At 46.4% G+C, this 18,891-nt stretch overlaps 1 protein-coding gene and 2 long non-coding RNA genes across 10 annotated transcripts in view; 1 reads left to right on the top strand and 2 right to left on the bottom strand.

Moving 5' to 3' along the window:
• syt3 (synaptotagmin III) overlaps positions 1-10,482 on the bottom strand; it is a 21,903-nt gene extending 11,421 nt beyond the window's left edge. Inside the window, exons 1-4 of one of the 2 annotated variants that reach the window (XM_086055043.1) lie at positions 10,217-10,482; positions 5,667-5,786; positions 5,041-5,356; positions 333-731 (exon numbers count right to left, since the gene is read on the bottom strand). In XM_086055043.1, coding sequence (XP_085911169.1) covers positions 333-731; positions 5,041-5,191 — 550 coding nt within the window. In that variant the 5' untranslated portion in view covers positions 5,192-5,356; positions 5,667-5,786; positions 10,217-10,482. The remainder of the gene's footprint in view (positions 1-332; positions 732-5,040; positions 5,357-5,666; positions 5,787-10,216) is intronic. The other variant, XM_086055044.1, reaches the window with a different exon arrangement.
• The window catches only part of LOC147134046 (uncharacterized), a 22,547-nt gene extending 3,946 nt beyond the window's left edge, over positions 1-18,601 (top strand). The window contains exons 2-6 of one of the 7 annotated variants that reach the window (XR_015090060.1): positions 336-598; positions 1,871-5,839; positions 5,956-6,012; positions 12,733-15,272; positions 17,770-18,601. This is a non-coding gene — a long non-coding RNA (uncharacterized LOC147134046). Of the gene's footprint in view, positions 1-335; positions 599-1,870; positions 6,013-11,610; positions 12,579-12,732; positions 15,273-17,769 lie in introns of those variants that run through there. The other 6 variants (XR_015090059.1, XR_015090064.1, XR_015090063.1 and 3 more) reach the window with 6 other exon arrangements.
• Positions 14,626-18,891, bottom strand: LOC147134045 (uncharacterized). Its single transcript, XR_015090065.1, has 4 exons — positions 18,750-18,891; positions 17,994-18,171; positions 17,795-17,899; positions 14,626-14,745 (listed from the first exon to the last, which is right to left on the bottom strand). It is a non-coding gene; the product is annotated as an uncharacterized LOC147134045 (long non-coding RNA).

Below are 18,891 nucleotides of genomic sequence, written 5' to 3'. Positions count from 1 at the left end.
TTTTTCAACAATTTTTGTCTTTTTAGATAATACATTTGACATCAATACAATACGATACAATACAACTTTATTTATATAGCGCATTTCATAACAGCTACAGCTGGAATCGTATTGTTTCAGGGAGAGAATGCATATTTTTCAAGAAAAAAAGTCTAATTTGTCAAGGAAAAAAAAAATTTCAAGAAAGTGAAACAGCAAAAACTTATTCGTAGAAAAAAAATTAAGGAGGAAAAAAAAATCACATTGTTCCAGATAAAAAAATATTTTGTGGTATAAATTAAGATTAAAAAAATATATATTCAAGAAAATCATTTAAAAAATATTTACTTTACCAGCATTGTTGGGGTAGGAGTCCATGTCCAGGTAGGAATGCTCCTGGGTCTCATGCGGACCACCCACCAAGCCGCCACCGCCGCCGCCGCCATCACCCCTCTCCAGCCCCACCAGGTCGGAGAAGTGCGGGTGGTGCTGCCCCTGCTGGCCGAGCGAGGGGTAGAGCGACGATGACGACTGGCCCTCCTTGCGCTGCAGCAGCGGCGGCAGAAAGGAGGAGCCGGGCGCGCCGCCCACGCCGGCGCTCCCCGGCAGCAGCCCCGAGGTAAGGCTCAGGCCGCCGCCCTCCTTGTCTCGCCACGGCAGCCAGCACAGCTTCCACGACACGAAGAGCGACACCGACAGCAGCACGATGCCGCAAAATGTCACGATCACCGACAGCAAGCTCACCGAGATCTCTGCAAACGCAACATCGACCGCGGGTTAGCCAAACATTGATTGGAAAGCCAGGGCACTGATTCGCACATGGATAATAGTACTAAGTAACTGCAGTAACGACAAGCTAATTGATTAAATAACTAATGAGTAACAAACGAAAGATCTACTTGACAAACTAACTTAAACTAACTAATAAACAAATTAACCTCAGTAGCTAACAAGCAACTAACAAAATACCTAAGTGGCTCATTAACTGACTAAACTACTAACTCTCAGACAAACAAACCAAGTAGTTGACAAGAGAACCTACCTAACAAACAGTCAACGAACAAAACGATAAACAACTAATAGCTAACGATCTAGCAAAGCAACAACTTATTGACGAAATAACACTTAACTCCAAACAAACTAGATGGCTGAGCAATTAGTAGTGATCAAACAACTAATTAACTAATAACCAAATAACTAACAAACTGACCAACCAATCAAATGACTGACTTATTAACTAACTGATAAACTAACTAACCAACTGACACATTGACTGACCAACTAAGCAAACCACCAACAAGCTAACTGACCACCCAACTCTTTGACTGACTGACATACCGACTGACAAATTGACTGACTGAATAATTGACTTGCCAAAAAACTAACACACTAACTGACTCATTGGCTAACTACTGTAACTAGTTGAAGGCGGACTGACTCACTGACCAACTAATTATATGGCTAACTAAGTAACTGATAAAAACTGACCAACTAACCAACCAATCAGTGACAGACCTACCAATTAACTGACTAACTAAAACACTAATAACCAAATTTGCTGACTGACTGACCAATCTTATCAACCAACTAATAATAACTAATACACAAACTGAAAGACCAACCAACCATTACAACCAACCAACCAATCTACCGACTAAATGAATGACAGACTGAGAAACTAGCCAATTAATAAACTTACTGACTGAGTGAATGATTGCCTAACTAACAAATAAACAGCTAAAAAGCTAATTAGTTGAATACAAACTATTAATAACCAAGTGGGAAATGGGCGTCGGATCAAGTGAAGCATTTGCTCCGCTGTTAGGCACACGAGATTAAAATGCGCAGAGGATTGTTACAGTGCTGTTCCTTTTTCTTCACTTTGTTTCAGAGTGAAGCTTCCACTGCGCTCTCCTCTAAATCGAAACAACAAGCCTCTCTCCTCCTTCGTGCGTCTCCTCCACTTCAAACTTCACTCGGCCGGACGCTCACTTAGCGAGCAAGTGAGGAGACGCATGATGAAAATGTGCAATGTCAGCGCACATCGCCTCCTGTTGGCGTGACGGCGAGGACCACGTGCACTAAAGTTTGACGGCAAATTTGGAAAAAAAAACAAAAAAAAAATACTATATATAGCTCTAAAAGGTGCCTCTCATTAACCCCAAATAATGTTCAGCTGTTCACTTCTCGTGATTTTATTTTTTTTCTTTCTTTCTAGCGGATGCCAGACGCTTTTATGCTAGCACTGACTGCTATTTGGAACTGTTTGTAATTCCCTCCATATTGACAAAGGCCCCAATTCCCCAAGTCACACAATTCTGAAAGCGAGGCTTCCATTTGGACTCAAGTTATCAAATAAATACGAAAGTGTTTCTTTCTCAAGGTCATCTTTTCTCGGGCCAAGATGTTCAATCACACGCCGGTAGAATTGTGAAAACGTTGACTGCTTGCTGGCAGTTTTCCCATGATGCCCTCTGCTTGCCTGCTTGCTTGCCTGCCTGCCTGCCTGCCTGCCTCCTGTGAATTATTCATCAGTCTGTGTATGTCATTAATCAGCACTTGTTCCTCAGCGATATGACTGCGAAGACGCAGGCGTGGGAGGAGATTCGAGAGGGCTTTTTCATATTGCACTCGCCTCGTTTAGCCCCACGAGAGGGGAAAAATATTAGTGATGCCTTCGGGGACGCAAATCGACGGACGGAGACGCTTGTTGCCAAGCGCGTCTGTTCCTGCTTTTCCTTTGTCCCGAGGAAGTTGATGAAAACGAGCACGTGTGAAGGAGAGGTGGGAGAAAGCAAGCTGGCGATGATTTAGGGCCGAGGCCGGCAAGGGCGATGAGAAAGGTTCAAGTATTGATTGGGGCGACAGAGGAAGGATAGAGCGGGTATATAAAAGGGAGCCAAGACATCAAGAATTGTTAATAATGTACCGATTCTATAACATCAATAATATAATATAATAATATAAAAACCTCAATACAAACACCTCATATGGAAACAACAACACACATTGTGGTGCCACACAAGAACAAAAACAATCAGGCAAATAAGTTAAAATAATGAACATCAAAGAAAATTAACAATTTTAAAGAAATACCATGATCATCACAGAAAAAGTAACAGCTAAATCAAAGACAAAAAACGCCCGTCAAAGGAAGAAATTTAAGGGGGAAAAAACAACAGGACAAAAACAACAACCATAAAAAGTAAAAAATAAACAAAAGAAGAATCTAAGACCGAGCCGGAGACAAAAGCGATCATCAAAGACCAAAATCAAAACCCAAATAATTGATGATAATTGACAATTCACCAAAGTGGAACACTTAACAAGAAAAATCAAGTCCAAAATAACAAACTAAATTAAAAAAAAACAAATTAGCAAAGGTAAATTTTAAAAAAGACAAAACACAACAAAAAAAAAATCCAAAACCAAAGACAAAATAAAGTCAAATAGCAAACCTTCAAAGATCATTAGGATCAAAGACAAAGTGACCAAAAATCATCAAAGGTAAAAACTGAACCAAAATGATGACAAAAACACCCCCCAAAAATGTGACAAATTAAAACAAAAATGTGTCAAACAACAAAAAACAAAAATAACATTTATCAAAAACTACTGAACAAAGGAAACCTTCTAAAACAAAAGCCTCTATGTCGCGATGGCGTCCAACACTTGCTGTCAATCACGTCCTCTTGCGACCGCTCGGGGAGTGCGCGCGCGTCAAAGCTGGCCGCTCCGCTTACAAAGCCTTTTTTCCCCGGCAGCTTTCCCCGTCTCGGCCCTTCTCGCTCCTCCGAGGCCCTCGCAGACTTCCGACACAACCGCCTCGGGCCTCGCCGTGACATTTTCTTTGCAAATCTCCTGAGGCGGCGACCAATCCGGGCTAATCTACACGGCGGCGGCGGCGGCGGCGGCGGCGGCGGCGACGCTAATTTGCATAAGAACGTTCGACTCCGGAACGCGCACCGACGAGCGCCGAGTCCGGCGGAGCTAACAATCAAAGAGCTCTCGCAGCGAGAGTCTTCGGGGGCTCGTAAAACAAACGAGATGCGCCCATGAATATTTCATGCGTCCGCATGTTGACGCATCTTTTTAACGTGTTTGCGCTCGACGTAGATCATAGCCAGCAAACGTGGCACGGAAAGCATCCTTAGCTTACTTCAGCACGTGTCATTCCATAGACAGCAGTCGGTAGGCCACCCAGTGGTGACGTTTTGGTTGGGTTCGCTTTGAGGCAACGCCTGAAATCACACTTTTTAGTTGATAAAAGTGGTGCGAGTAATTGAAACAATCGTTTTTGGTTAATTTCAGTTCAATTAGTTCCGCAAGTCCTTGTTTCCACCAAAGTACTACGGTTCGGTTCAGTTTGGTACGGTACGCTATGGATTTCGCAGTGTATTCATTGGAAACTATCCGAAAAGTTAACATTTCAGTTTTCTTGTCTTTTTTGTTGGTATCAATTACACTAATACATTAAATCTGTGTTCCTACCGAGTGAGCCAGTTTGGTTTACGGTACACATTCCTCGGTGTATTTCTTGTAAATAGTCATAAAATATTAGATCCAATGAACCATTTTTTGTATGTTCTTTGTTTGTATCATTTGCGCTAGTACAGTAAATGTCCGTTTCCACTGACTAGTAGTTTTATTCGGTTTGACCTTTCACCATATTCTTCAAGAGTCCTAAACTATCACAAATATGACACATCGCACTTATTGAGCCTTCTAATTCGGCAAATCGCAATCCAAATCCGAGTTGCCGCCAAATACTGTAGTGTAACACAGGCTTTTTGGGGCATATTCTTTTGTCAATGATATAAAAGTACCAGACATGTAAAGCCTCACTTTTTCCCATCAGTTTGGCTAGTATGGTAAACTCTCGTTTCCACTGAGTGGTACAGTTCGGTTCACTTTAGTACGCTACGCATTTCCCCGAAAGAGGCCTAAAATACCAGACACGCAACATCTCACATTTACCACTCTTTCATAACGGTGACGGCGGCGCTAGTAGAGTAAATGGTCATTTCCAGCAATTAGCAGGGTTGGGTCCAGATTCCTTACCTGCGTCCAGCTGTCTGTTGCGCCCCCTGAGCAGGTAGCTGAACTCCTGGCAGAGTTCGCTCTGGCTGTGCCCGCGAGGCGAGTTGAAGCACAGCTCCTCCACCAGCATCAGTGCCTTCTTGCACAAATCTTCATCCCAGTCGCCCGACATCCTCCAATCCGCATCGCACTCTCGCCCGCACTCGGCCAGTCACAGCGCAGCGCCTCGGCCCGCCGCCCGACAGAAGAGGCTCGGCCCGCGAACGTCGGGGCCGGATCACGCTGACCGGAATGACGGGCCCATGAAGGAGTGACCCACCCCGCCGGCTCACTTGGACTGGAAAAAAACAAATCAACAACAAAGGTCTTCGCGCTGGAATGTTCGATGGGGATGCTGGATTGTCAGGTTGTCAGGGTCTAGCTCTAAAAGATTTTACTTGGAATTCTATTGGGATGTTGTACTTCAAAGGTATACTGGGAAGTCCTCTTGAGATGCTGTACTAGGAAATTCCACTGGAATTAAATGATCGCATTTTGATCATGTCAAATTAAATGAAGCAACAGTAGAGGCAGACGTGTACAATACAACGTGTGTGTGCGTGTGTGTGTGTGTCCGTGTGTGTTAATGCCTGGAGCGTGTGGGTAACCTTTAGCATGTTGTCGCGTTGCTAAAGCAGCTTGCTTTTTTTTTTTTGTCCTCCAGCGGAAAGCAATCAACCAATCAACGCGGACTTCCCGGAAGGACTCTCCAAGCTGCCTGACATCACCTGAAAGCACACGAATACAAGAAACCCATCAGAGCCGAAAATCATCATAAAAAGTTGAAAATGCCAACACGTTAAGTAGCATGCTAATTAGCTCCCGGGGAAACTTTTGTTTTTGAACTTATTCTGTCAAAAAAACGGGTCAAAGCCTGAAACTCTCCCTTTCTCACAGCCTGAACGCCTCCAGGGATAACTGAAGATCGACCACACGTACAGGACTCTTTATTAGGTACACCCACACACACTATAATACATTAGAGCTGTTTAATACGGTTCAGACTAATTTCTCCTTGTATTCCTTGTGAAGCTACCCGAAATTTCAAAAACCTAACACCTCACGTTTTAGCACGCTTTCGTTATCGGTATCACTGGTATTGCAAATCCACAATTTCTCCAAGTAGAACGGTTTGATTGAATCCTTTTTGGTAGCACTGGTTGGCCCGGTACAGTAAATGCTGGATTCCGCCATTTTAAGCATGTACCTAATGTCATGTCCAATACGTCAGTGGTGGCGAATCAATCACAGGCAAAAGAGCGGCGGGAGGCCGTCTTGAGCAGCGACTTCTCCGAGCGCGTCGGAGCGAACAAGGACTATCGATCCATCGGTCGCTGGATGCCGTTCGGGGAGACATTTGTCTTTTGAGTGGCAGCTGGCGGCCAGAGTGCTCGTCAATGTGTCAATCAATCAATCAGTCAATCAGCCAGTCCGCCGCATGGGGCGAGAATGAAGCAGGGGAACGGTCCCGCCGGCTTTGAATGGACGCAGACTGTCACGTCAGTCCATCGAAGGGAGAAGCACTTAAGTCTATTTATCTGGCCGTGGTAGCGTGTTGTGGAATCCAAAATTGGGGGAACAACAAAAAGATCCAATATTGCTAACATGGAGCCCCGCCCCAGTAAATCTGTCTGAGTGACTTTTAAATGAGAACATCTCACTATGAGCAATGGCCGGCTGGCAGCGAACAAGCCGGCGGTCTTGGGGCTTATTGCTTTGCTCAAAGACATTGTTTACATCCACTCATGTCCTGTTACCGCTTAGCAGTATGGCCCGGGTCACTTCGGTATGCATTTTTTCACTCTAATCAGTCCTGACGTCATTCCATCCCTCTGTCTTAGCACCCTTTGATTTGGTGACGGTACGATAAATCCAACATCTACATCCGTACGGTTTGGTTCAGCTCAGCACAGAATGTGTTCTTTTTGTCGCTGAATAAAGTAACGACGGTAATCCGCTCTCCTCTCGAGGTTACGTTCGTAGGCGTGAAAAGCAGGATCGAAGAGGCGTTGAACTGTGCTCAAGTACTTCTGTTTCACTCTTCTTGTTCGGAATCTACGATACTATATTGTGTCAAACAAAATAGTGTGCCACAATCTCCTGGTTGACAGTGGAATTACACCCAAAATAAACAGGAGAACAAAATATAGTTACACACTGAAAAAATAAAATCTGAAAAATAGCAGGCCCCTCCGGTGGACTGGCGATTACTCTACTTAAGAAAAAATCCAAATTGGTCATCTCAGGTTGGTATTGTACAATTTTCCTGAGCTCTTATTTTGTTTGCTGATTGGCTGTGAGAATTCACATGCTTCCTGGAGGCTTGTAAGGCTCCAGTTACCGATAAAATGGCTAACCAACTCAGCCACAGTATGTGCGGCTTGCGGAAGCGGAACACTTCCATGACTGCGGGATAAAGGAGCCTTTTGTGTACGCGCGGCAACACAAAACCTCCCGCTGATGCTCCATTGACTGGCGCGCCGCTCGCGATCGATACTCTCAGTGGGCCGCCCAGTCGCAGCCGTGCTGCCCGGACAAGGTCGCCTTCTCATTATGGCGCGCAAAAGGAAAATTACGGGAGATAATAGGCGGTCAGATTATGGGGGAACAGGCGGAAAGCAGGGCGGCCATGATAAAAATTCCACCGACGACCTCCAATTAATCATTAACAAGCTCTCGTCGTCTTTTTTTTTTTTTTTTTTTTTTTTTTTTTTAACGACTACATCCCGCCATTACTTGGACAATTCAAGAGGCCGTAAAGCCGATGAGGTGTTTATGTTGCATCATTCCCAGCAGTTGACTGGAATTCCCACAACACAGGTGGGCGGAGAATTCCATGAAATTTACATAATCGTCAACGGAGCAGAAAATACAAAGCACATAACCAATTGAGAATGACGCTAATTACAGATTTCGGCTCGGTTCAATTCGGTATGGTACTATTCACTGTATTTCTCTTTCAATACATTTTCAAGTTACTCAAACTGTTTGACCACTTCTCATGCTTGGAATTGATCAATAGAAACAACAACAAAAATCCCAGCCCTAGCAAAAGGCATATGAGGGATTATTTGCATAAAAGTGGGAATATGGACTACCTCCTCATACCCTGACTGGATTTGGGAATGACTGGATTAAGAGTACAGATGGCAGGAGGGAAGATGAAAACGATGATCGGAGATTCCGGTAAAGACAAACAACAAACGTCGACCTGAACAAAAGGTTTATTAGCAGAGTGGCGGGATTATGGAATGCGGACAGGGTTATTTAACACCTTGGGTGGATTTAAGAATGCCCAGGAAAGGGAGAGACGGAAGATGAGCATCATGGGCTTCCCTTAGTCAGAGATTCTGAAAAAGACTAACAACAAATCCCAACCCACGCTGAAGGTTTATGAGGGATTACTTCCAAAGCGGTGGGCATGTCAAATATTTTAATCCGGTGTGAATAACACACCTTGGCTATTTTGGGAAATAGCAGAGAAGAGAGCAAAGAGAGGAATGAGGGAATTCCCTTGCTTTGAGATTTCCAATTAATGCAATCATCCAATTTCAGTTGAAGCAGAACATTTAACTGGCATTATTTCCAGAGTGCCGGGATTGTGGAATCTCTCTTTGCACCTTGACTTGATTTAGAAATGACTGGATTAAAAGAACGGTTGACAGAGAGAAGACACGAACCATGGAATTCCCTGACTCAGAGATTCCGGTGGGGGCTGGGGGTTAGTTTGTCAAAGTTGGTAGTCAGAAACGCTAAGGGAAGCCCGTTTGAAATAATAGTCGGAGTGGCCTAGAGGCGATCGCTATTTGGTCCGGCCGGACAAAATGGAGGATAAACGGAAACCCGGAAACGGACGGCGAATTTGTAGTAAAATGCCAATAAATTGTGATCTCTTTGTTCTGCTGCAGCTTTTGGAATGAGCTGCAGATCTTTCGAGGCAGTGCAGTCAGATGACCGTTAGAATAATCAAGTCTACTGGAGATAAAAGCGCGGGTATGACAGGCAACTAACAAATCCCAACCCAGGCAGAAGATTTATGAGGGATTATTTCCAGAGTGACAGGTTTATGGAATTTCTTCCTACACCTCGGCTATTTGGGAATGGTGACAAGGGGTTGGATGAGGACATTTCCATGTGGACTAACCGAAGATCCCACCGGCAGAGCGGAATGTTTCCTTTCACCTGGTGCGTGTTTGGGACTGGCGCGAATGCCGACATTTGGACAGCGCTTGTTTCTCATGGCGAGGCGCCATCGTTAGAGCCAAACACAGCAGCAGTGGCATGCACACTGAATAAAACATGTTGTTGTTCCGGCGAGAAATGATATGGATCAATACCATCCGCCTTCAATCACCTTCACGGCCTCTTTGTTTACAAAGATACAGCTTGTTGTTTACAAAGCTACACGACACGGCTATTTGTTGACAAAGCGCCGACCCCGTCAATAGTTGTTTTTTTTTCCTTTAGGACTTGGGTGACTAAACGAGCGCACGTTGGCTCATTTATCTCCGACGGGGCGGCCTAATCCATCGGTTCTGCCTAATGGGATGCTTCTGCTTTCGATTGCTTCTGTCTGGGCCACCTTCCTCCTGGCGTTTTTCGGTTCACAAACGAACCGATTTCACACTCGGAACGTAGAGGTCACGACTTTCACGTCACCGCTCGTCTTAAGGCCCGGACGCCGTCTTTGTGCCGTGCCAGGCGGGATATTGACGCCACAAAGGTAATGATAGCTGCGCCCTAACAGGCTGCTCTAGGTCATGTATATCTATGTAAACACACCTCTGCTGGAACAGGAGCCGTTTTTTTTTTTTTTTGCAGCCTCGTGTACGCGCACACGCACGCGCACCGCCTGCAATTTGCATGAATCACTTCGGTGGTCAAGGTAAAGGGGCGTGGCCCCGCGGGAACTGCAAGCAACGGAAAGGAGACGGTTGTCGGGCGCGCGCGCGCACGCCGGGTTGACGTGCGCTCGCGTCATCCTACAACGTCTGCTGTTGCTGCTGGCTCTTTATTCTTAAAAAATACTAAGTTGGAGCATCTACATTTGGTGCACAGAAAGAAAAGCAACATGGACGCCGTGCGCGCCACACATGAAACATTGATGTGCGCGCGCACGTCGCGGGATGTATGCGCGTGAGGGTGCGTGCGTGCCTACCGTGGAACGTGCACGAATCTCGCTGCCGTCACGTCAGGTAAAAACACGAGTGGAGGGGCTGGGGGGCAGCGACAAAAGCAAGCATTCCCAGCGCTCTAGTTGCTTTTTAATTTTTTCTTTTGGTTTTCTCCCACCTCTTTCTCTTCCTCTCACGCACGCGCCGGGATGAGCTGACGAGGCCGGAGAGAAATGGAGCAAATGATGGCAGCCCTCCTGTTCGCTCTAATATTCCGGACCCACCTCCTCCTCCTCCTCCTCCTCGTCCTCCTCCTTCCTTGCTGGATGCTCGCTCTCAGCTTCCCGCCCTGTGCTCGGAATACTAATTCCCTGCCTCGCTCTCCCACTTTTTCTCTCTCTCTCTCTCTCTCTCTCTCTCTCACTCTCTCTCTCCCCCTCTCTCCCCTACTAAAGACACACTGATGTATGAGAAGTGTTGCTGTGCGTGTGCTTGTGTGTGTGGACAAGTGTGAGTGTGTCTGTGTGTAATGTGTATGCGCTACCTACGTATAGCATCATATCTGCGCTATTAAAGCTGCGATGAGGTCATAATTATAGTAACAATAGTGCTGCCACCGCTGCTGGATGGGTCCCTGGAGATGTGTTGATGGGGGTGTTTGCGGTGTGGAGAGCTGTGTGCGTGGTTCCACTATCGTTACTGGAATTACGAGTACAACGATACAGCTGGCGTCACGACACTGTTAGGGTGATACAGCTGTATCATCGTGCGACAGCTAGTGGTACTAAATCGCTTGTATCGCAATACAGCTATTATCACTATACTAGTAGTATCACGATACAAGTAGTATCACATGTAGCTAGTATCATCACGATACAAGTAGTACCAGGATACGCCATTATGATATTGGTAGTATCCTAATACAACCAATATCTCATTAAAGTTCTGTCACAACCAGACAGTTGGGTCAAATGAACCCAAATAGTGGATCAGTTCATCTTTGACTCCAAATTTGGTTCTTTTTGACCCAAGTGTTTTTAGACCGCGGTGGTGACACAACTGGTATCACGATACCACGCTGACTGTAAACCTCACCAAATGTTTCTGAATCTGGCGATGAGCGAATGAGAGAAGAAGCTACACCGGTCGTCGTTGCCATTTAGCCCGTAAGCCGCTAACATCTCACTGAGGCTAACGAGGCCCGGCGAGCGTGTTTGTTTCCCAAAACGGCGTTGCCCTCGCAGGGCTCCGTTGCGTCTGCTTTCCTGGAGAGAATCTGATTTGATTTGTTGTTCAGGCGGTGAGGAAAATGTAATTGGAATGTCAGCGAGATGTCCGTCTCCGTAACAAACGGCATCCATCAGGAGAAATCTCATCAGAGTTATCAGACAAAGTGATTAGATGGTCGGGGGGGGGGGGGGGGGGGTCGGAGGGCGTCCCTCCAGAGAGCGTGTGCGAATGGGGTCCCTCAGCCTCGGGTTTGGGCCCGACGCCAGCCTGCTGCGTGGTTATGTAAGCGGTAGAAAAGTGGCGCGTTTTCCCCTCAAGACGCCCCACCGCCGCCATCCTCGCATGCAAGGCGGCGGGCACCCGACACGGGGACGCATGATGAACACGGGCGACTCTTCGCCGCACACAATGGACAATTCATTGGGCACACCTGCCCGGTCCTTGTTAAGCAAAAGGGGGCATTGCGCAAAGCAAAAAATAAAAATCTACTCGTAATCGGCTTGTAAATCGGAACAGACTAACGTTTACGTTTCGCTTATTCACTGCCAGCGAGAGCGTTTTGACTGTTTGACTTCCAAAGGCTTGGCGTTTGTTTCCCTGATAAGCGACATGACTCACAAGATTTAGTCTTGATCTTCGACTCAAAAGCTGCGCTGAGCCCAAATCCAAAGCGATGTAACGCCGCCTTCTAATGGTGTCTGTTTGTCATAACAATTCACCGACAAGCCGGATGAGACCCACGTCCATCCCTACCCGTGATAAAGACATACGTCGGCTCCATTTGACGAATAGAAACGTCCACGGCAAGGAACGACTTGCCTCTAGTAGACAATCCAGTAAGATTTTTTTTTAAGAAGTAATAATGCAGTGCATTACAATATCATAATCATATTGTGAAGTTTACTATTCTCTGACAGTGTCAATCAAAGGTAAGAATTGCTAGCTTAGCTTTGATCTGATTAGCATGTGCATGCTAATTAAGTGACCACTGAGAATGGCTCTCGTCTCAGCATGGCCTTTTTTTCCCCTCCTCACGGCCGCCTCCTCGCTAACAAGCTGCCAGGCGGACTTGACGACCTGTCACTCGCGCGTCATAAACAGGAAGTGGCGCTAGCAGCCAGCAGTGCCGGAGCGTGGGTTGCCAACACCAGGGGCTCAGGCAACCCATTGGACTTGGTAGCATTATTTTTATTTTTTTTCAATTCAGCCCCCAAAGCCAGTTTGACTTTGCAACATGAAATGTTGTAGGCATGTCTGTCATGAGTAGATGCACGAAAACGATAACGGAAGTTGCCTTTGCGCTTTGTTTGCTGTGTTTGTTCCCCTGCAGTGGAGGGCCATGATTGTCTACTAATTGCGGCTAAACCGTGACCTACGCCAAGTGTCACAACACACACCGAGGAAGTCAACAGAGACAGCAGGAGAGGGAGAGGAGGAGGCTGGTGATGATGAAGGGAAAGGGGGAGTCCAAATGGAAGCATAAAAAGCAAGCAGCAACAACCAACCCAGAAACCTTGTTTGTATTCTCTCGCAAACAACCGCCGGGGTAACGCCACTTTTTGTAGCTATGACAGATCCATTCTTTTGGGAAAACTTGACTATTTTAATATAAGATGGAGGGGGTGGGAGAGGGTTGCAAGTCTTACTAGCTCCACTTTACCTTCTTCCCTCCACAAACGTTCCACCAGTGGTCAATCCAATGACACAAATAAAATGCTGCTTCTGTTCAAATGAGATAATGGAAGTACATCAACTTCAGGAGTTGTTTGCGGGCCACTGCCACCTTCTTAAGTCAATTAGCGGCCAGCGGTGACAATTTGACTCATTTCGGCTGCTCCTGGACAGAAGGTTGACAACATCATCATCATCAACAACAACCTCATTCCCGTGTCCGTCCATCTGCTCCGTCTCCTCTTGCCAGGGGACGGATGCAGCGAGGCACCCGGCGCTCGCAGACTTTGCCTTTTGCCTCAGTGTCACACAAACCAGGAAGTAAAGTCGCACGTAAACGAACCGGACAGCAAAAGCGGACCATTCATCACCATGGTGACCCCGTGTATCGCGAAACAGCTGGTCTCATGATACTGCTAATGTCAGTGCCCAGCATTTACACAGCTAGTATGACAATAGCGTTACAATCCAGCTAGTATCGCGACACCGCCGATATCGCACCATGGCTAGTAGTGCGATGCTGCTAGTGTCACAACACTGCTAGTGCTGTCGTGTGATACTGCTGGTGTCACGTACAGCTAGTATTGCAGATTACCACGAGCTGGATGACTGAGAAACTACGCAGACATAATACAGATAGCATCACGAACTGCAAGTGCCACAAGACAGCTGGTATCGCGACACCACAATTATTACGATAGAGCTAATGGTGTCAAATAATTTGTATCAAAATTTGGCCTCACCCAAACCAGGCAGTAGAGTTGCAGGTAAACATACCGATTGGATGGAAACAGCAGACCATTAGTCACTATGGCAACACCAGTTTAAAGTAAAAGACTGTTGACCTTCACGGCGACTGTTAGTGCTTAGGTAGCATCGGCGCGCTCACGGTCTCCGAATGATTACCGGCCACATCACAGCTGATCAGCCTTGTCGAAAATAATCCGTTCCAGGGTCAAACTGTCAACATTTTAAAGATACCTACCTCTAGTGTCAGGACGATACCGGATACTTTTTGTAACACAATCATGCTAGTAAAACGCTGCTAGCATCATCATATGTAGCTGGTATCACAATACCACTAGTATCATGATACCGCTAGTATCGCAATAACTGCTAAATGTGGGTCACCGTAAAGTCTAGCTAAGATTTGCTCATGAGTGACGTGCAGCAAAAATGCCAAAGAAAAAGCAAAATGGACCAAGTGAGCTTTCATCTCCTGGCAGTTTTGTGCGCACTTGATAATGAAGGTGGAATTTCAAATTGTTGGACCAGTTCTTTTGTTTGCCTTGTCCATCTTTTGAACTGCTTACGACCTTGACTAACCCCCTGCTGCCTTCCTTCCAATTTTATGGATCCCTGACAGTGAAGAACTCCTGAGCCAGCGAAAGGCTTTAAGTACACTTGGCTGGCCGAGCCCTCTCGTCTCTTAAGAGGCCCCCCAGCCCTCCGAGAAGCGCGATCCCCTTTTCTGGCATCGGCACGTCACGTCTGCGGCGGCGGCGGCGGCGGCTCCTGTATGTCTTTTTTCTGCCCGTGCTCACCCGTTGCCGTGACAACCTCCCTTCTCTCTGGACGCCCACCGCTTCCGTTCGCTTTGGAGCGTCTGTCGCGACTCCCCCGTCACCCGTCACTCACTTTACATTTCTTTTTACACCCCACTCGTTTCCGCCTGGGGGAGACAAAAAAACACGGGATCATCGTTCGACTGTATTCCTTGAAAGAAAGCAAAAGAAAGCCGATGTATGCAGTATAGAATTGTTTACTGTATTATGACAATACTGAGTTATGGGCAAAAGTGTTGGGACACCTACAGGAAGTGATTAAACCCTGAAAAAGAAATCTTTGAATATTTTTCAAGATTTCAGTATAGAAGAAGAAATTGGAGTTGTTTTGGGCCTTCACTGAGGGGCGAGGCTGCATGATGATGATGATCAAGTATCCAAGGTTTTCGGACCGATGACTAAAGTTGATGTCACGTTTGAGCGAAACAACAATCTGCTTCCTGATGACAAACATACAATTGTTGAGTCGGAATATCATCATATTTGAGTTTTGCACAACTGCAGGCGGTGAAAAGTGAAGAAAGGAGGGAGATTTGCCATCAGGCACCTGCGGGGACGGAGGAAAATGCCGATTCATCACGCAGGCGGCCAACTAGAAGCCACAGATGACGGACGAGATGACCCCTTCAGGAAGGTGGGGATTTGGGAATACTTGCCATCCGAATGCTTTGTTTTACAACGTGAGGTCGGAAGGCGTTTTTGTGGCCTTTGAAGGCGTTGCGCAAGATTTAGCGTTAGAGAGTTAGCAGATATTTTACACGCACTCTTTGATACACGTTTGCCTTCTGCGTCACAATATTTATCGACGGGCGGGCTGGGCGCCGGCCTCGTGTCATCGTTCGTCTCTGCGGGAGCCGGGAGACCAGTCTCATCCGGCGGGGGCCTGTTCTTCACGCGTAAATCACGCGCCTTTGACTGCGTGCGTGTTATTGTTCTTCTGGTAGCTGTCGTCTGTAGGATGCCTTTCTTGCTGCTGGGGGGGGGGGGGGGGGTTCCCTTACTGTTACTTTTTCAGGTGCCCTTGTTCCTGTTCCTCTTGTTGTTCTTTCTGTTGGTGATCTTGTTACTCTCATCATCTTCCTGTTGTTACTGTTGTTCTTGGTCCTGATGATCATGTTCCTGATTCATGGTGTCATTATTCGCGTTCTCATTTCTGTTGCTGATTTTCTTGTTGCTGTTGTTGTTCTTGTCCCTGTTGCTTTTGTTGCTCTTGATACTGTAGCTTTTCTGTGCTGTTGTTTTTTCCATGGCCGTGGTGTTCTGTTCCAGGTGTTTTTTCTGCTGCTGGTGTTCTTGCCCTCACTCGCTTGTTCCTTGTGTTCTTGTTGTTTCTGCTTGTGTTCTTGCACGTGGTTGTTCTTGTTCCTGTTTCTGGTGTTCTTGTCCCAGTTGATTTTTTTTCCGCCTTTGTTCTTTATGGTGTTGTTTTCATTGTTCCTGTCGCTCTTGTTATTGCAGATTTTGTTAGTGCCGGTGTTCTTGTTCCTGTTGTTCTCAGTGTTAGTGGTAATCCGTTACTGTTCCTTTTGTGGTATTACTGTTATCTGTTCCTCTAACTCCGGTGGTTGCCGACATTTTCATTTCTCCCGTTCTCTTCCCGTTGTTCCTGCCCTTGCTGTTACTTCCGTAATTCATCTCCTTGTCGTTGTTGTCGCTGGGCGGGGACACAGTCGTCCGCGGCCAGAAGACGAGCACTTTGGAAAGCCGGCTGCACTTTTCTGGCGTATGGATCGCCGGGCCACGCCAGCAAAGCACTTCGCCTTGAGGGAGCAATCAGAGCCGCCACGTTTCTCCCAAACACATTCAATTGAGAACGGGGCGTTGGCGTTGCTCCAAGGAGGCTCATGAGAAAAATGTGGGGGCGGGGTGCGCTATTGTATATCCTGAATGTAGAGACGCTGTCAAGTGCCAGCAGGCCTTTCTGGCGCCTGTGAATTTTGGGACGTGCGTACCTGTAGACAACACGCCGGCAAGGTGTCACGCGATTGGTTGGGCGCGGCTAACGAGCGCCATTACATGGCAGCCTATTAACTGTGAGCATCAGACTGAGACCAGGAAATGAAAAGGATGTAAACGACATGGGAATGGCGCTCGACGTTGTTAACACGCCGCCATGCTGATGTGGCAACGCTTTGCGTGTGCGTGCGCGCGTGCGTCTGTGTGTCGCTCTAATAAGCGCGCCGCACGACCATCTGGCAGCCGGATGCTAGAGTGTCTCGCTGACACAAGGCACCTCCCCCATCAATATGATATCATATTTTATGTTATTACTATGACCGTATTATGATTATCATATTTTCTTATCATCCTTTCATATTATCTCCTTTATGTTTCGTTAACATCAACCTATTTTCGCCCGTCTTTTATTCAAAGGCTGATTTGATTGCTAGAGATTTATACTTTCATTATGTACGCAGTACAATTTCATAATGTATTTGTATTTTTTTATTTTTTTTTATTTCATATCAAATAAGCTTAGTATTAATAGTGAACATGAGCCAACTTTTTTTTAATGTAATTAAGTATATTATTTTCATTACATTTTTCCAACCTTAAAATAAATCTTAAAAAAAGGAAAAACTCAATTAAAACACTTGAAACAAAAGAAAAATCATCAGGATGTTTCCAATATCAGTGCTCCACAGTTTTCATTTAAAATGTAAATCCAGCCACTGACTTGAATGCATTTTGAGAGATTTGCACTCAGCACCAACTTGATTACAAAATGCAATTTGAAGACCCAAAACTGCTGCCTTGTTGATTTTTTTTTTAAAACATTTCCTTAAGTTTACCACGGTTATTATCTTTTTCAAAGCCGATGAATAAAACAGCTGTTAAGAATACGCTGCAAGTACTACCCTTATTTCTGCGTTGCTTTGTTTAGGTGTGAAAGGGGGGCAAAGACAGAATCGCTTACATTTAGTGTAGCTTCAGGGTCGACTAGTTCACAGAATGCTGAAGGCATCTCTCATTACTGAAGTAAAAAAAAAAAAAAAACATGGCTCTTAAAACAGTTGGTGTGTTTATCTGTGTACAGTCAAGGTGTCCGTGTGGCCTTGGTGGAGCACTGCGCTTCACTCGCATTGGAGTTGTTTGTTTTCTTGAGCTGTGATGCTTCCTGTGCTTGACAGGAGCGGAGCAAACACATTCCCTCACCTGGAACGCTGCAGTCATCACGCATCCCGGTGCGCTTCAGCGGCTCGCCGTGTCCCAGCCCAGCCAGGGGTGTGCGTGCGTGCGCGTGCGTGCGTGCACCTCAGGCTGCGGAGGGGAAAAAACAAGAAACAAAGGGTTAATTTGTCCTGCTTGACTGCTGAACTCCTTGAGAGCTGCACAAGTGCACACGCACACGCACCATTGGGACACTTCTGACGGCTGACTCTTTTCAGTGGAAATTCACGGGCGAGGCGAGAAAAAAAAAAGCGCAGCCGGTTAGCGGGCCAGAGAACAACGCCGTCCACATGCAACGTGTGTCCCAGAGGAGCAAAGGTGAAGTCGGCGGCAACAACAGCAGGAACAAGACTAACCGCAGCCTGCAACGATAACAACAACATCAACAACAAGCAGTGACATGAAACAAAAAAAGCTCTCCAGAAAAACCACTCCCAGCTCTCGGCCAACTGCTGAGCACTCAAAAATCCCGACTAAATCACCTTCACTTGAACGCTCCGCAGCCAGGGACAGATCCCTGCGGACGTCCGCAAATGAGGCACACAGAACGAGAGGTACAATAACCCAACCCAGAGGACCAAACTGTGGCTGTGTGTGTGCGTGTATGCCCCAAATGCCACCTTGTATGTTAATTAGTCTAATTAACAAAAGGGCAACAGGCTTACTCTAACAATGGTGAGTATGTGGGTTTGCGCATGGAGAGGAGACTGGATAGATGTGTGTGTTTTGCATTGCCTATAGCTGTATGTGACAAGCAGTATAAAAGTTGCAGTCTTTCACAACTGACCAGGTGACTCGTTTCCCCAACGCACACACACACACACACACACACACACACACACTCACACACATTATAAGCCATCATCATATATGACGTTACATGCAGCGCGCGCGCACTTTCACGTTCCTTCATTGACTGAGTGCAAATGTAAGGAGTCACCCCAGCGACTTCTGCTGCTCTCAATTACGTAGCTCTCGTCGCCATGACGACGCAAAGTTCCGTGCAGTCGATGCGTGAGAGATGAGGGAATAAAGACATTTTCCCATTAGGCCGCCAGCCAGCCCGCCGCCCAGTCGGCAAG

This window comes from Filicampus tigris, chromosome 16 (assembly GCF_054856515.1).
Source record: "Filicampus tigris isolate MCC_2025a chromosome 16, RoL_Ftig_1.0, whole genome shotgun sequence".
NCBI classification, from domain to species: Eukaryota; Metazoa; Chordata; class Actinopteri; order Syngnathiformes; family Syngnathidae; genus Filicampus; species Filicampus tigris.
Note: the sequence above shows the minus strand (reverse complement) of the source record. Positions and strands in the feature narration are given on the sequence as shown.